Source organism: Mustelus asterias, chromosome 19 (genome assembly GCF_964213995.1).
Source record: "Mustelus asterias chromosome 19, sMusAst1.hap1.1, whole genome shotgun sequence".
NCBI lineage: Eukaryota > Metazoa > Chordata > Chondrichthyes > Carcharhiniformes > Triakidae > Mustelus > Mustelus asterias.
In genome coordinates this window covers 27,347,748-27,362,964 of record NC_135819.1, presented here as the reverse complement: position 1 = coordinate 27,362,964, position 15,217 = coordinate 27,347,748, and the positions used below count along the sequence as shown (strand labels likewise).

At 46.2% G+C, this 15,217-nt stretch overlaps 1 protein-coding gene across 7 annotated transcripts in view; it reads left to right on the top strand.

Moving 5' to 3' along the window:
* Positions 1–15,217, top strand: part of nedd1 (NEDD1 gamma-tubulin ring complex targeting factor) — a 52,021-nt gene that overhangs the window by 20,946 nt on the left and 15,858 nt on the right. For 5 of the 7 annotated variants that reach the window (XM_078235156.1, XM_078235161.1, XM_078235159.1 and 2 more), the window contains exons 7-12: positions 3,872–4,073; positions 6,731–6,935; positions 9,043–9,186; positions 9,283–9,330; positions 10,969–11,177; positions 13,026–13,103. In XM_078235156.1, coding sequence (XP_078091282.1) covers positions 3,872–4,073; positions 6,731–6,935; positions 9,043–9,186; positions 9,283–9,330; positions 10,969–11,177; positions 13,026–13,103 — 886 coding nt within the window. The remainder of the gene's footprint in view (positions 1–3,871; positions 4,074–6,730; positions 6,936–9,042; positions 9,187–9,282; positions 9,331–10,968; positions 11,178–13,025; positions 13,104–15,217) is intronic. The other 2 variants (XM_078235160.1, XM_078235162.1) reach the window with 1 other exon arrangement.

Here is a 15,217-nt window from a genome sequence, read left to right as displayed (position 1 = left end):
TGACCTTTTCTGACACTACATTGACCCCCTGGAAGCAAACCCTGATCGTGATGTTGCAATAAGTGGTTCAGAAAGATTCTGGTGAAGACCTTAACAGTGATGAGATGAGTGAGATTTCTCCAGGATTCTTGCAAGATTGGTGAGTTCCTTTCCACTTTTACAGATGGACAATGGAGGCATCTTTGTATTCAAGCAGAATGGTTTCCACATAATCTGAAAGAGCACATTGGGCGTCTTTGGGTACAAACCACTTAGATGTTTGGTGGTTGTGAAAAGCACTATATAAATGCAAGCCTTTCTTTTACTATTTGTGTGTAATATTAGGGTAAAAATAATTTAAAACAAATACAGACTTAATGTTTTGCACATGATGTAACAACCAAAGGATTACCATCGACAGCTAAAGAACAAAGAGGTATTGGAAAGAGATGGAATTCCCACTGAAGCGCTAAAACATATTGGCGCGAATGCATGACCTAATTTCCTTTATCTGGAGAGAGGAGAACATGCCAGGAGATCTGAGACAACGTAATCGTGACTATCTTCAAAAAAGATGATAAGTCCGACTGCAGTAACTAAAGAGGAATATCCCTGCTATCAGTCACAGGAAAGGTCATCACAAGAGTCCTCCTTAATCACCTTCTCCCTGTGGCTGAAGAGCTCCTCCCAGAGTTATAATGTGGATTCTGCCCACTAAGAGGCACAATGGACATCATCTTCACCAAGCGGCAACTATAAGAGAAATGTGGGGAACAGCAACCCTTGTACGTGGCCGCCTTTGACCTCGTAAAGGCCTTTGACACTGTCAACCACGAGGAATTATGGAACTTCCTCCTCTGTTTCAGCTGTCCCCAAAAGTTGTCACCATCCTTCCTCCGCCTGCCCCATGGTGACATGCAAGCCGAGATCCTGACTAGCGGATCCACCACAAACCCAATTCACATTGGGATGGGATCAAACAAGGCTGTGTCATCCCAGCACTCACTCCTCGACCTTCCTTGCCGCAGTGCTTCACCTCATCCTCAACAAGCTCCCCACTGGAGTAGAGCTAAACTACAGCACAATTGGGAATCTGTTCAACCTCCGTTGCCTGCAGTCCAGTTCCAAGGCTGTCCCATCCTCTGTTATTGAACTACAGCATGCAAACAGTGCTTGCGTCTGGAGACCCCAAGCCATTGTCAACACCTTCACCAAGGCATACGAGAGCATTGGTGTTGTATATGTGGTATCGGTCTCTTTCAGATAGTACAGCAGAAGTGAGTCACCTGACCTGAGGGCTGAGAAGGAGGGGACATCTTAGAAACAGTCATAGAACCATAGAAAATTACAGCTCAGAAACAGGCCTTTTGGCCCTTCTTGTCTGTGCCGAACCATTTTATGCCTAGTCCCACTGACCTGCACTTGGACCATATCCCTCCTCACCCCCCTCATCCATGAACCCGTCCAAGTTTTTCTTAAATGTTAAAAGCATTTACCACTTTATCCGGCAGCTCATTCACACTCCCACCACTCTCTGCGTGAAGAACCCCCCCCTAATATTCCCTTTAAACTTTTCTCCTTTCACCCTTAACCCATGCCCTCTGGTTTTTTTCTCCCCTCGCCTCAGTGGAAAAAGCCTGCTTGCATTCACTCTATCTATACCCATCAAAATCTTATACACCTCTATCAAATCTCCCCTCAATCTTCTACGCTCCAGGGAATAAAGTCCCAACCTATTCAATCTCTCTCTGTAACTCAGCTTCTCAAGTCCCGGCAACATTCTTGTGAACCTTCTCTGCAGTCTTTCAACCTTATTTACATCCTTCCTGTAACTAGGTGACCAAAACTAGGTCATCTCCGAAATAACCTGGGAAGAGTCACTAAATAATTGAAGGAAAGGCTGAAACAAGACTCGATTGCGTCTCATCCTTTTGTACTGTCATGAGAAGTTCCTTGAAAGCTTTAGCCAATAAACTACAAGCAAAAAATAAATTTGTAATCGGTCTGAAAGTAAGACAAGCCACAGCTGAAAAAGAGAAACAAAAAAGAGTTGGATAAACTTCACCGAGAAGTATAGCAAATAGAAATGAGGTGAAAGTTTGTGACCCTAATCTAAATGAGAAGCAGCCCAGCGACATCAAAGCTAAGAAAAAAAACTAGTACTATGAACAAGGTGGAAGTAGCCTGGAAATCTACTGGGGCCAGTGCAACATTTAGCAGCAAGCAGTGAAGGAGCATGAAGATGTGAATAATAGGTAAAAAGCCTTCAAAGAAAAAGCAGAAGTGGAACTCAGCAACAAAAGTCGTAACATGGCACTGCAAGAATCACAGAACTGTTGAAGCAGAAATTAGAACCAAGGTGTCATATACCAGAGCCAGGGAATCCTTTAGAAATCTAATTGAATGAATGAGCTACTGGTCACGTGGAATACACAAGTGAGCTGGAGAAATTGGCATTCTGCAGAGGGGCAGAAACTGCCTGGTGTGAGGATGCTGAGGAGGACTCAGCAATGGACAAGCCCAAAGAGAGCACACAACTGCTGGAACAAGTTAGCAATTCAGGAGAATTGTCGAACAAACATATCAAGAAGAAGGAAGAAATATTGAACGTACAAGTAGAGTACGATGCAGCTTCAAAAGGAATGTGGCAGTTGTCTGAAAACATGCAAGGCGTGAGAAGGGAGAGACCGTTATCAACCGTTGTTGGAAGGGAATGATGGATTCGCCTTTGAAGAAACTCAGAAATGAAGAAACTGAATGGATTGTGAAAGCAGATGCCAAGAATAAAGAGCTGCTCATGTCCAAGCAGAAGATTGGTTGATGCAGAAGACAAATGGGAGAGATTGGAAAACAGAGCCACCCAATTGAAGGAATTGTGTCGGAGAGCGCAACACAGCAGCAATTCAGGCAGAGGAGGAACGACATGGACCACTTTCCACATGTTGGGAGCCGACTATCAACAGGTCAGAAAATGACCACTTCAAACAGTTGTACACCGATCAAGGCCGACGTTGGTGCAGTTCAAAACATCCATTCTCCTTTTTTGTGCAGGAGTCACATTTTTAGGTTATTTACTTTACCTCCCCTTGTTACAGAAACATTATTTAAGACTGTTGGAGTGGAGAAATCTCCGCATAGTTCAGTGGAGTTTTTAAGATCTTGTCATTTTTAACTGGTTGTAAATCTTGTTCTCAATAAAGCTGTCAGCTCAGTGCAGGTCGAGATGGTGTCTGAACAGCTTTCAGAAAATGGATTTTCAGCCATTTGGTTCATGGCCTGTATTTGAGTTTTTGGTTGCTCATTTTGAAATGGTTTTGTTTCTGCTCCTCACCTGCTGCGTAATCTCCCGTCCTTTCAGATAAACTTCATTATTTCAATTAAGTTCCAGATTTATAATGTGGAATGTATAATTTATAATGGGGAAGTGTGGGCGGCACGGTAGCACAGTGGTTAGCACTGCTGCTTCACAGCTCCAGGGACCTGGGTTCGATTCCCGGCTTGGGTCTCTGTCTGTGTGGAGTTTGCACATTCTCCTCGTGTCTGCGTGAGTTTCCTCCGGGTGCTCCGGTTTCCTCCCACAGTCCAAAGATGTGCGGGTTAGGTTGATTGGCCATGATAAAAAATTGCCCCTTAGCGTCCTGAGATGCGTAGGTTAGAGGGATTAGTGGGTAAAATATGTAGGGATATGGGGGTAGGGCCTGGGTGGGATTGTGGTCGGTGCTGACTCGATGGGCCGAATGGCCTCTTTCTGTACTGTAGGGTTTCTATGTTTCTATAATCCACAGTTTATGCGCAGACATGCAACATTTGAAATGCAGTGACAAAACATTTTTAAACTAAGAATTTGAGCTTAAACTTCATGGCTGTCTTGTTAAATCTTGTGTCTACACAGGCTGTTGAGAACTATTTCTGTTGAAGCTCCTTTGACTGCGGTGGACTTTATGACTGATGGAGCAACTTTGGCTGTAGGATCCATCAGGGGCAAAATTTATGTCTATGATTTACGAGTGACAACTTCACCACTAAAAATTGTCAGTGCCCACAAGAAATCTATACGGTGCTTAAAGTTCCAGAATGGGTCCACACAATTCAAGGCAAGTAGATTGTGAGCAGTGGTGGGGAGTTCCCGAGCTTCCCTGTTTTTCTCCACAGTAAATACTGACGGGAAATATTTGTTTAGAATCTCACGCATCTTCTGTGGCCTCACACATAGACGACCTCGTGGATCTTTAGGGGATCCTAGTCTCTCCTAGTGTTGGGAGGAGGGTGCGCGCAGAGTGTGTGTCGGGAGGCGAGGGGGTGGGGGGTGTGAGCATCTGTGGGGGAAGTGGAAGGGTCTGTGGGGGGAGACGGGGACCAGGTGGGTGTGAGGGGCTGTCGAGTTGGGCTAGGGTGTGAGGGTCCGTGTCGGGCTGGGGTAGGGCGTGAGGGTCTGTGTGGAGCTGGGGTAGGGTGTGAGGGTCTGTGTGGAGCTGGGGTAGGGTGTGAGGGTCTGTGTGGAGCTGGGGTAGGGTGTGAGGGTCTGTGTGGAGCTGGGGTAGGATGTGAGGGGCTGTGTCGAGCTGGGGTAGGGTGTGAGGAGCTGGGGTAGGGTGTGAGGGTCTGTGTCGAGCTGGGGTAGGGTGTGAGGAGCTGGGGTAGGGTGTGAGGGGCTGGGGTAGGGTGTGAGGGGCTGGGGTAGGGTGTGAGGGTCTGTGTCGGGCTGGGGTAGGGTGTGAGGGGCTGGGGTAGGGTGTGAGGGGCTGGGGTAGGGTGTGAGGAGCTGGGGTAGGGTGTGAGGGTCTGTGTCGAGCTGGGGTAGGGTGTGAGGAGCTGGGGTAGGGTGTGAGGGGCTGGGGTAGGGTGTGAGGGGCTGGGGTAGGGTGTGAGGGGCTGGGGTAGGGTGTGAGGGGCTGGGGTAGGGTGTGAGGGGCTGGGGTAGGGTGTGAGGGGCTGGGGTAGGGTGTGAGGGGCTGGGGTAGGGTGTGAGGGGCTGGGGTAGGGTGTGAGGGGCTGGGGTAGGGTGTGAGGGGCTGGGGTAGGGTGTGAGGGGCTGGGGTAGGGTGTGAGGGACAGTGTCGAGCTGGGGTAGGGTGTGAGGGGCTGTGTCGAGCTGGGGTAGGGTGTGAGGGGCTGGGGTAGGGTGTGAGGGGCTGGGGTAGGGTGTGAGGGGCTGGGGTAGGGTGTGAGGGGCTGGGGTAGGGTGTGAGGGTCTGTGTCGAGCTGGGGTAGGGTGTGAGGGTCTGTGTCGGGCTGGGGTAGGGTGTGAGGAGCTGGGGTAGGGTGTGAGGGGCTGGGGTAGGGTGTGAGGGTCTGTGTCGAGCTGGGGTAGGGTGTGAGGGTCTGTGTCGGGCTGGGGTAGGGTGTGAGGGGCTGGGGTAGGGTGTGAGGGTCTGTGTCGGGCTGGGGTAGGGTGTGAGGGGCTGGGGTAGGGTGTGAGGAGCTGGGGTAGGGTGTGAGGGGCTGTGTCGAGCTGGGGTAGGGTGTGAGGAGCTGTGTCGAGCTGGGGTAGGGTGTGAGGAACTGGGGTAGGGTGTGAGGGGCTGGGGTAGGGTGTGAGGGGCTGGGGTAGGGTGTGAGGGGCTGGGGTAGGGTGTGAGGGGCTGGGGTAGGGTGTGAGGGGCTGGGGTAGGGTGTGAGGAGCTGGGGTAGGGTGTGAGGGGCTGTGTCGAGCTGGGGTAGGGTGTGAGGAGCTGTGTCGAGCTGGGGTAGGGTGTGAGGGTCTGTGTCGGGCTGGGGTAGGGTGTGAGGAGCTGGGGTAGGGTGTGAGGAGCTGGGGTAGGGTGTGAGGAGCTGTGTCGAGCTGGGGTAGGGTGTGTCGAGCTGGGGTAGGGTGTGAGGGGCTGGGGTAGGGTGTGAGGGGCTGTGTCGAGCTGGGGTAGGGTGTGAGGGGCTGGGGTAGGGTGTGAGGGGCTGTGTCGAGCTGGGGTAGGGTGTGAGGAGCTGGGGTAGGGTGTGAGGAGCTGGGGTAGGGTGTGAGGGTCTGTGTCCAGCTGGGGTAGGGTGTGAGGGTCTGTGTCCAGCTGGGGAATGTGCGGTCGTCTGTGTAGCTGTGTCCATCAGTCTGGCTCAGTCGCAGTATCGGTTTTCGCCCCCACACCATCACCCACTCTGTCAGTGGGTCAGGATGAGAGGAGCACCCTGAGCCTGCGACTGGGCTGGAAACTCTGCTTTATTTATTACTCATTACTCAGCAAACTGTTTCTGTTCGTACCTTTTTGAAATTCACGTTTAAGGTTTTGCTAACTTTCCGAAATTTGTTCATTGGCACTTTGACTAAGCAGCATTTTAAACCATTCCCCTGCCCCCGCGTGTGAAAAGATTGGCCAAACCTGCCCCACTGGGTTATGGACAATAATTCTGGCTTCGACTGGAATCTGTTTAAAGACCTCCCTCCCCAACCTTCCCCCCCCCCCCACCCCTCCTTTTTGCACCCCTCCCCCCAATAAATGATCAAATGGGGAGGATATCTCAGACCCCTCTGAGGGAGTAAATGTAGCTCAAGGAATTTCAAGGTCCATGTCTAATTTCTTTTCCCCTCTGAATTATTCAACCTGTTCATTTATGTTTGGAGGATAAACCGCTTTGACAGAATTGAGGGTTGCACTGAAGTTTAATGTGTCTTTATATTGTAGAATCATTGTCGAAATCACTGGTTGATTGCCAGTTCTATTGGGTCTTATTATTTCTGCACAAGTGTTCTATAATTAGCCTTTCAGGTGTCAGTGGCAGGTTTGTTGCATTTCTGAAAGGAGCCTGTTCTCTCTTTTAGTCAAATGGAGGTAAAAGCTTTGCAGGCAGGACTTCATCCGCACTGTCGACTAAGAGGACATCAGCGAAGGTGAACAGTGCCTCGGGTAGTGGCAGTACGAAGGACATCCAGGAGCTGACTGCATTGATGACATCTGCACCAACTGTTAAAGTACCTCCTGCTTCTGTCGAACAAAAAGGAGCTGAAACGAGTGTCGATGTGAAAGGTAGAATTATTTCAATCTGAATTCAGTGGACAAGGATGTAACACGAGGTTGAAAATAATTCTTATTTATCATAACTTTATCAGTGACACTTTTCTTTCACCCCCTTGCATATCGATCACAACAACCCATTCAAATCTATTCCTGTTCCACAACCATCCTTGGTGAATTATCTTATGTTAAACATGTTTGAAGAATTGCTAAGCTCATTAACATACCAATCCTGTAAATCCGATTCACAGTCACTCTGTCCCTTGCTTTGATTGCCCTTCAAATACCCCAGCAGTTAAAAAAAAATGACCAACAGAAAAATATTCCAGCCGCGATCCTCCTGAATTGGGACTAAGTGCCCTGGAGGTGTTAGCAGTGTCTATCAGATGGATTCTCCCACCTGATCAATGCTAATTCATGCATCATGGGCAAGTCGCTGGCCAGCCCCGCTGTTACCAGACCGGGTTGCCATTTTAAATTGGTGTCCCAATCTCCACAATTGTTTACTGACGCCTCTCCTCTCAAAAAAATAAAACGATGACTACTCCTCCGACCAGGGAGCACCACCAACCTCTCAACAAAAGCGGGCCAGCCTCACCATCCCTACTCCTCCCAGCCACCCACAAATAACGAGTAGCCCTCCCTCTCCACCCCCTTCCCCCAAGCACACCATGCGGACATGGAGGTGACCTGAACCACCTCCCCCATCTCTCACCCACCCAATCCCACTGAGGCTCCCCTTCCCACCTCCAACCCCCCACTCAGCTTCCCCCCCCGCCCCCCCCCCAACCTTTTTAAGCCATGGTAAATGGGAAGGCTTTGATGGGTCAGTTTCAAAAAAGCCTTCAGTGACAGCCTCAACTGTGAAGCATCTGAACTGCTTTCATTGATCCTAACCACAAGTGAATTCTTATTAGCAGTCTGTGCTTTCTGCTTTGTAAATGAGTAAGTGAGACCTGTTTGGGAGTCTGAGTGGGGGCCTGAGAGGGGGGGGGGAGGGGGGGAGGGGGAGGTCACCTTCTGCCTGTGTGGTGTGAGGTTGGAGAATACCCTTCTTTGCTGAAGGATTAGTAGTGTCCCCTGGACCCTTGGGGGTCCAACATGCCAGATCTATAAGTGTGAAGACCTGTAGTGAATCCCACCGGTATTGATCCAGCTGGAGGGACGACTTCCCGTTGAATCGGACTCCTGACATGGTAAAGAGGCCATTTCAATATTTACTGGCTCCCCGCCCGCTCTGGCTGGGAACCCAATCTTGGCAGCGGGCGGGGCTGGGGAGCATCGTGCTGACTTTCATACCCGGCGCAAAACCCTTCCTTGTGCCAATGCCCGATTCTCTGGGCTATCGCAATTGGTGATTCACAATTGGAGGCAGCAGGCTCAGAGAATCCTCCTCTACAATTTCTGGGGTTTCCGGGCAGCTTTCCTGAACGTTTGGATATAGTAGCTGAGTGGCCGTGGTACTGGGTGACCAGCCAAAGTCATGAGTTCAAATCCCACCGCGGCGAGCTGTAAAATTGAATGGAGTATATCTAGCGTACCAAGCTAGCCCATTAATATCCCTCAGGAAAGGGAATGTACCACCTCTATCCCATTCTGCTGGATACATGACTCCAGTCCATTGCTATGATTGATTCTTAATGCCATCAGGGCATCTGTGGATGGCTAAAGAATTGTGATTGTTAGTGTCACCAAGATCGCTATATATTTAACTTTAGATCATAACCTTAGCCATAAAGGTTTAAAATCTTAGCTTTCAGAGCGCTGTGTATTGGGATATTAATTATAAGCAAGCGAGTTAAGCTATAAATTTAAGATTAATTTTCTAGACATTGGCAGTGAGCTGCATAAAAGAGCTCAGGAGAGAAGTAGATTTATTCAGAGAAAAGAACTGATAGATATTGTGCAAGGGGAAGTCGGAGGAATTGATCAAAATACTGTTGGACTGAATGCCCTTGTCTCCTGTTGTTGGAACATAAGTACTTTCGGAATCTAGTTTGAGGATTATGATAGCAGCATTCTTTGGATAAGATGAATGGTATTTTTCAACAATTTGGCACAAAACAGCATTTTCACTCACTAATAAAAACCCGCTTTGCCAATTGTGCTTCATTTCTAGGTTTATCACATAGCACCAGCTTGGATGTCATTCCATCCAAAGAGACAGAAAATGCAAAAAGAGCAGACAACAGTGGCAACTTTAAAAACCTCGATTGTGTGGGCAGGACCAGTTTTGGGGATGTGTTCTCACCAGTCAGAGATGGTAAGTTGATTTAAATTAGCATTCATTGGTATTCATTGAATTGTGAAAACGGTTCATGGAACACCTGACATGATGATTTATGGTTTGCTTTTATAGATGTTGTGGGAATAAAGACTGGTGAAGACAGCATTGCAAGAGGGAATGGTAAGATAGGTTTCCTTGAATGGTAATTAATTTAGTTACCATGTGTCCAGGTATCCACTAATGGACTGGAGCATGGGTTTGAATGTAGGGGATGAAAGCTGCAGCTCCCTACAGCAATCCCAAATGAAACGAATTCCTACCAATTGCAATCCCATATCAAAAGTGCTAAACATTTAGCATTATGGATGAGATATATTGATTGTATTTGTTTGATAGAGGTTGACACATCAAATTAGATCTCCAGTTAAACAATTGAAAAATTCATATTGGCATTTTGGTGACACATCTCAGGTTGGGAATATTAACCATGTCACATCAGTCTCTATCCAAAGAAAATAATTGCTGTAATCCTTTGTTATCAGGATTGAATATCAGGAATTGATGATGTTCTTCTGTCTCTGATCTGCCACTGAAGTCAGAAATCCTTCTTGTATCTCTTTCATCCATTTCTCTTCGAGATTTCAGTTGTGGCAACTCTTGACTTTATTTTTGTTTAATAAAGCAAATTCAGCCTTTTCAGATGCCTCTTAGAGCAAAACCCTGGTGTTGTTTTAATGGAAAATCAGTGCCAAAGGGGTTTGTGCTCAGTCAGTTTTCCAATCATCTTTTATAGACTTGACTAAGTGCAACTCCCATTTGGAAATGTCTCTGATCAGTAGGAAGCAACTAAATGAGAGGCTGGGAATACAGCTTTTGCTCTTTTTATTTGGGCTTCTGGATTGCTATTCCAGTGACATTGCCATTACACCACCATCTCCCATGGGAAGTCCGGTGCTGCGGGCAAGGCCAGCATTTCCTCACCATCCCTAAATGCCCTTGAAAAGGTGGTGGTGAGCCTCTGCATTGAATCGCTGCAGCCCAAGTGGTGTAGGTACACCTACAAAGAACAAAGAACAATACAGCACAGGAACAGGCCCTTCGGCCCTCCAAGTCTGCGCCGCTCTTGTGCCCAACTAGACCATTCTTTTGTATCCCTCTATTCCCAGTCTGTTCATGTGGTTATCTAGATAAGTCTTAAACGATCCCAGCGTGTCCACCTCAATCACCTTGCTTGGCAGTGCATTCCAGGCCCCCACCACCCTCTGTGTAAAATACGTCCCCCTGACATCTGTGTTGAACCTTGCCCCCCTCACCTTGAACCTGTGACCCCTTGTGTTCGTCACCTCCAACCTGGGAAAAAGCTTCCCACTGTTCACTCTATCTATGCCCTTCATAATTTTATACACCTCTATTAGGTCGCCCCTCATCCTCCGTCTTTCCAGGGAGAACAACCCCAGTTTACCCAATCTCTCCTCATAGGTACAGTGCTGTTAGGGAAAGAGTTCCAGGGTTTAGATCCAGTGACAGTGGAACTGTGATGTAGTTCCAAGTCAGGATAGTGTGTGGCTTGGAGGGGAACCTGCAGATGGTGGTGTTCCCATGTGTCAGCTGCCTTTGTCCTGGTAAAGGTCACAGATTTGGAAGATGCATCAAAAAAGGCATGGCGAGTTGCTGCAGCCACTATGTTGCCTACGGTGGTGGGAGTGAATGTTTACAGTGGTGGATTGTGGGGCCAGCCAATTGGGCTGCTTTGTGCCAGATGGTGTTGAGCTTCTTGTGTTGTTGGAGCAAAGGGCTCAAATATATTTTTCCTTGTAGGTTCGGGCTTTTTGCCACAATTGAACACCATATTTTCCACAAGAAGTAATCCAGTGGGTGCCAGTACACAGGAAGAGTTGAGTTCGAACTCCTTACAGGGTTTTGGATCTCCATCTCCCATTAAAGAACAGAATCCACAACGAGACATAAGTGCCATATTTAACAAACTGCAGAGTGGGAGACAAGATTCAAAAGAGCCAGTTGGCCAGGTACTAGATCTATATCAACATTTGTGTTTCTGTTTGCTTTGATGAGGACAAGTAACATAAATTTGGCTTGTACCTTGTGCTTAAAAGACGAGCCGTGATCTAATTGAGGTATTTATACTGTTTAAAGATTTTAATACTCTAGATAGATATAGAGAAATGATTTCATCTTGGGGTGTGATGGCTGAAATCCAAAACAAGGCAGCATGATCTTAAAGTTAGCTACACCATCCAGGAGTGAACTAAGAAAGCACTTTTTTTCACACATAAGGTAATGGTAAACTGGAACACCTCCCCCAAAAAAAACTGTGAATGCTGAGATAATTGTGATTGCCAAGCCTGAGATTAATAGATTTTTGTTTTGTAAGGATATCTGTGGATATGGAACACGGATGGGTAAATGTAGTTGAGGTACTGATCAGGTTCAAGTGGCTGAATAACTTGCTCATGTTCCTGAACTAATAGCTCACCAGTTCACACAGTGAATAGCTGAAGCATTAAGATGAGGAAATGTCCCCAGACTTACTCCTTGGTCTATGCTGAGTTGGTTAATCCCAATGAGGAACAATAGTTAATGGCAGAACTTCAGGGCTTGAGAGGCAAGCGTTGTAAACACCTTGCTCCTGAGAACTACCCAGATCTCCCCACTGGAAGTGTGCACGGTTTGGTTGTGATAGTCTGTGTTTGAATATTCTGACGATGCTCACGTGAAGGCAAATTCTGTGGAACTACAGAAAGAGTAGCGTTTCTGTGAAGGGGAAGAATTTTTAAATAGGGATGAAAAGTACCTTTGTTGCATATACTCAAAGTTCAGCTGGTTTTGACAGATATGGAAAAGCTGACCAGCTCTGGGAAGCCCATGATTACTGCAATAGAATCAAAATTATGATGACATAATCTGATCAGTTACCAGCCTTTTCCCTTTGTTTGCTGTAAAATTATTATTTTTTAAATCTGCAATGGCAGACCCCTTTAGTAGAAGGCCCTTTTAGATTTTCTTCCTCCATATCTTGGTTGCAAAATACCAGTTAAGCTCACAAGCCTTGCCAGTCACCTTTCTGAATTTGCACTTTACAAAGTGAGTGACAGAGACTTTGGGTGTGATTTATCTCCAGTCTTTTCATTACTCTGTTGGAGTATCTGCCTCAGTTCGCATTTGGTATGGTTAGACCATAAGATGTAGGAACAGAAGTATACCATTCGCCCCATCGAGTCTGCTCTACCATTTAATGAGATAATGACTGGTCTGATATTCTCAACTGCACTTATCCCCATAACCCTTGATTCCCTGACTGGTTAAAAATCTGTCTATCTCAGCCTTGAACATACTTAACGACCCAGCCTCCACATCTCTCTCTGGTAAAGAATTCCATAGATTCACCCTCTGAGTGAAGAAATTTCTCCTTATTTCTGTCTTAAATGAGTGACCCCTTACTCTGAGATTATGGCCTCTGGCACTAGACTCTCTCCCCAGAGGAAACATCTCAGTAACTATGCTATGGTTGCGATAAGGATCTTGCATATGAAGAATTGGTAGCTTGAACCTACCTGTTACTGCTCTAGCATGGAGAGTATTTATAATGTGAAGTGACATTGTCTTATTTCAAGATGTATTTTCCAGATGTTCCTTGTAAAGTGGCATTGTAGCTTGTTGTACTTGCTGTGACCATTTTTTTCCATTAAGAAGATTGGGGAAATAACAGTATTAAAGATTATTTGTTGTAGAGAATAGTTTCTCTTCACCACTCCTGTGGCATTGGCTATAAAATGTGACATTTAGTAGCATGTTAGATAGTTTAGTAGCAAGAATTCTCAGTCTGCAGTGATGTACATATTCCAAATCCTCAACAGGAAAATGATACTGGAGGAATGCAGAAATCCAAAATGGTTGAGCACAATGGTCAGTTGGAAACTGCGAGGCTGGATCAGGTAGGTGTTGCTGGGGTTATACAGGGAATAGAATGTGCATTCAAAGTGGAATTTTAACATTGTCTGAATCGTTATATTTGAGGAAATCAAAGTAGAAAATTGTGGAATAACTCATGAATAAATCATTGAAAGTGGCAGGCAGGTTGAAAACAGTTAAAGGATGTGGCATCCTGGCCTTTATTAATGGGGCAAAGTCAAAGCAGGAAAGTTACGGTAAACTTGCATCAAATATTGGTTTGACTATTACGTCCAGTTGTAGGCACCATACTTCAGGAAGGATGTGAAAACATTGGAGAGAGTGCGGAAAAGATTCATGAAAATGCTCCCAGGGGTGAGGAACTTCAATTATGAGGATGAATTGGCAAAGTTAGGACTGTTTTCCTTGGAGAAGAATAGGTTAAGAGGAGATTTGATAGAGATATTCAAAATTATGAAATGTCTGGACAGAGTAGATGGGGAGAAACTGTATCTATTGGCAGAAGGATTGAGAACAAAAGGACACCAGATGTAATATAATTGACAAAAGGAGCAATGGTTGGGATCTGGAATGCACAGCCTGGGAATATGGTGAAGGTATGTTCAATTGAGACATTCAAGAGAGAAGTGGATTGATATCTTAAAATGTCGAACATGCAGGGCTATGGGAGAAGGCAGGAGAGTGGCACTTAACTTGCTTCTACGGAGAGCTGGTACAGACACGATGGGTGAATGGCCTTTTATGTTGTGACAAATCTGTGGTTCCTGTTAGGGACCAGATCAGAAACTCCAAGCTATATTGTAAAGTTAGTCTGAACCCCAACTATGTTTGATTTTGGCATTAGTGTGAGCATAAGGTGTTTTGCTCCGGGTGTGATTCTATTGACCTTTAGGAAACTTTTATTAAAACAAACTTTATTTAACAACACAGTTAAAATATAACAAAAATAATTAGCATATTAAACATGACATGGTACAACTCTTAACTGCTAGCTATCTCTCTAATTCCAATTTAAACAATATCCCCACAGACATAAACACCTCTCCCGAATCAGTTAGCAAAAACACACAGGATTACGGGGGTGGGGGGGGGGGGGGGGGGGGAATTAGTCTTCCAGCTTTTTAACCCCTCTGGACAGGGATACAAAGAGACACCTGTCTTCTGACTTCCAGACACCAGCCTCCTGAGAGAGAGCAATCTTCAAACAGCAGAACTTCAGAGAAGGAAACCTATTTTCTGGCAGGTCTCCGACTCCAATCTCTAGAGAGAGTGAGAGAGACCAGACTACTGCAATGTAAAGATTCAAAACAGCAACTGGGTGCCTGTTCCCCTCAGCCTAGTTCCACCCAGTCACATGATTTTCCTGACAATCAGCTGAATAAGGCCCTACTTGGAAAATCCCAGCGGACAACACTAAACATTAACAAAACTTCATTATCCCAGATTAAAACAACAATTAGGATCAATTATGCTTCTGCATGTTCAGCATGTGGGCTGCTAGTTTATAGATAAAGTGGCACCGGGTAAATAGAACTGACGTCCAAACAAAAATCCTTCAGGAGAAACATGATACAAATCTGTATCTAAAGGCATGATGTCGGCACATTCCATGATGCTGACACTTAGATCTAAGCTGATGGTTTTCTAAGGCCCGTGTTCCCAGCACCTTGCTGTATGACTTTGAAAGATGGACAACTTACAGAGCATCCAGAGGAAACCCACGCAAACACGGGGAGAATGTGCAAACTCTGCAGACAGTGACCCAAGGCTGGAATTGAACCCAAGTCCCTGGTACTGTGAGGCAGCAGCGCTAACCACTGTGCTGCCCCAAAAATTCACTCATCATTTAAAAATATGCTGCTTGTTTATTTTGTCTTCTCAGATGAATAAGTTCACACCCCTCCATACATCATGTCATGTCCTTTCCCACTACTTGTCTAATCCTTTTGTAGCCTCTTTGTATCCTCATTGCAGCTTACTTTTCTATTTCACTACGTGTCACCAGCAAACTAGGATACGTTACGTCAATCCCCACGTCTAAGTTGATGTTGATTGTAAATAGCTGAGGCCCAAACACTGATCCTCCTGCAGCCCACTTTTAAAAAACAATTAGATTTATTCTTTAATGCGATATGGA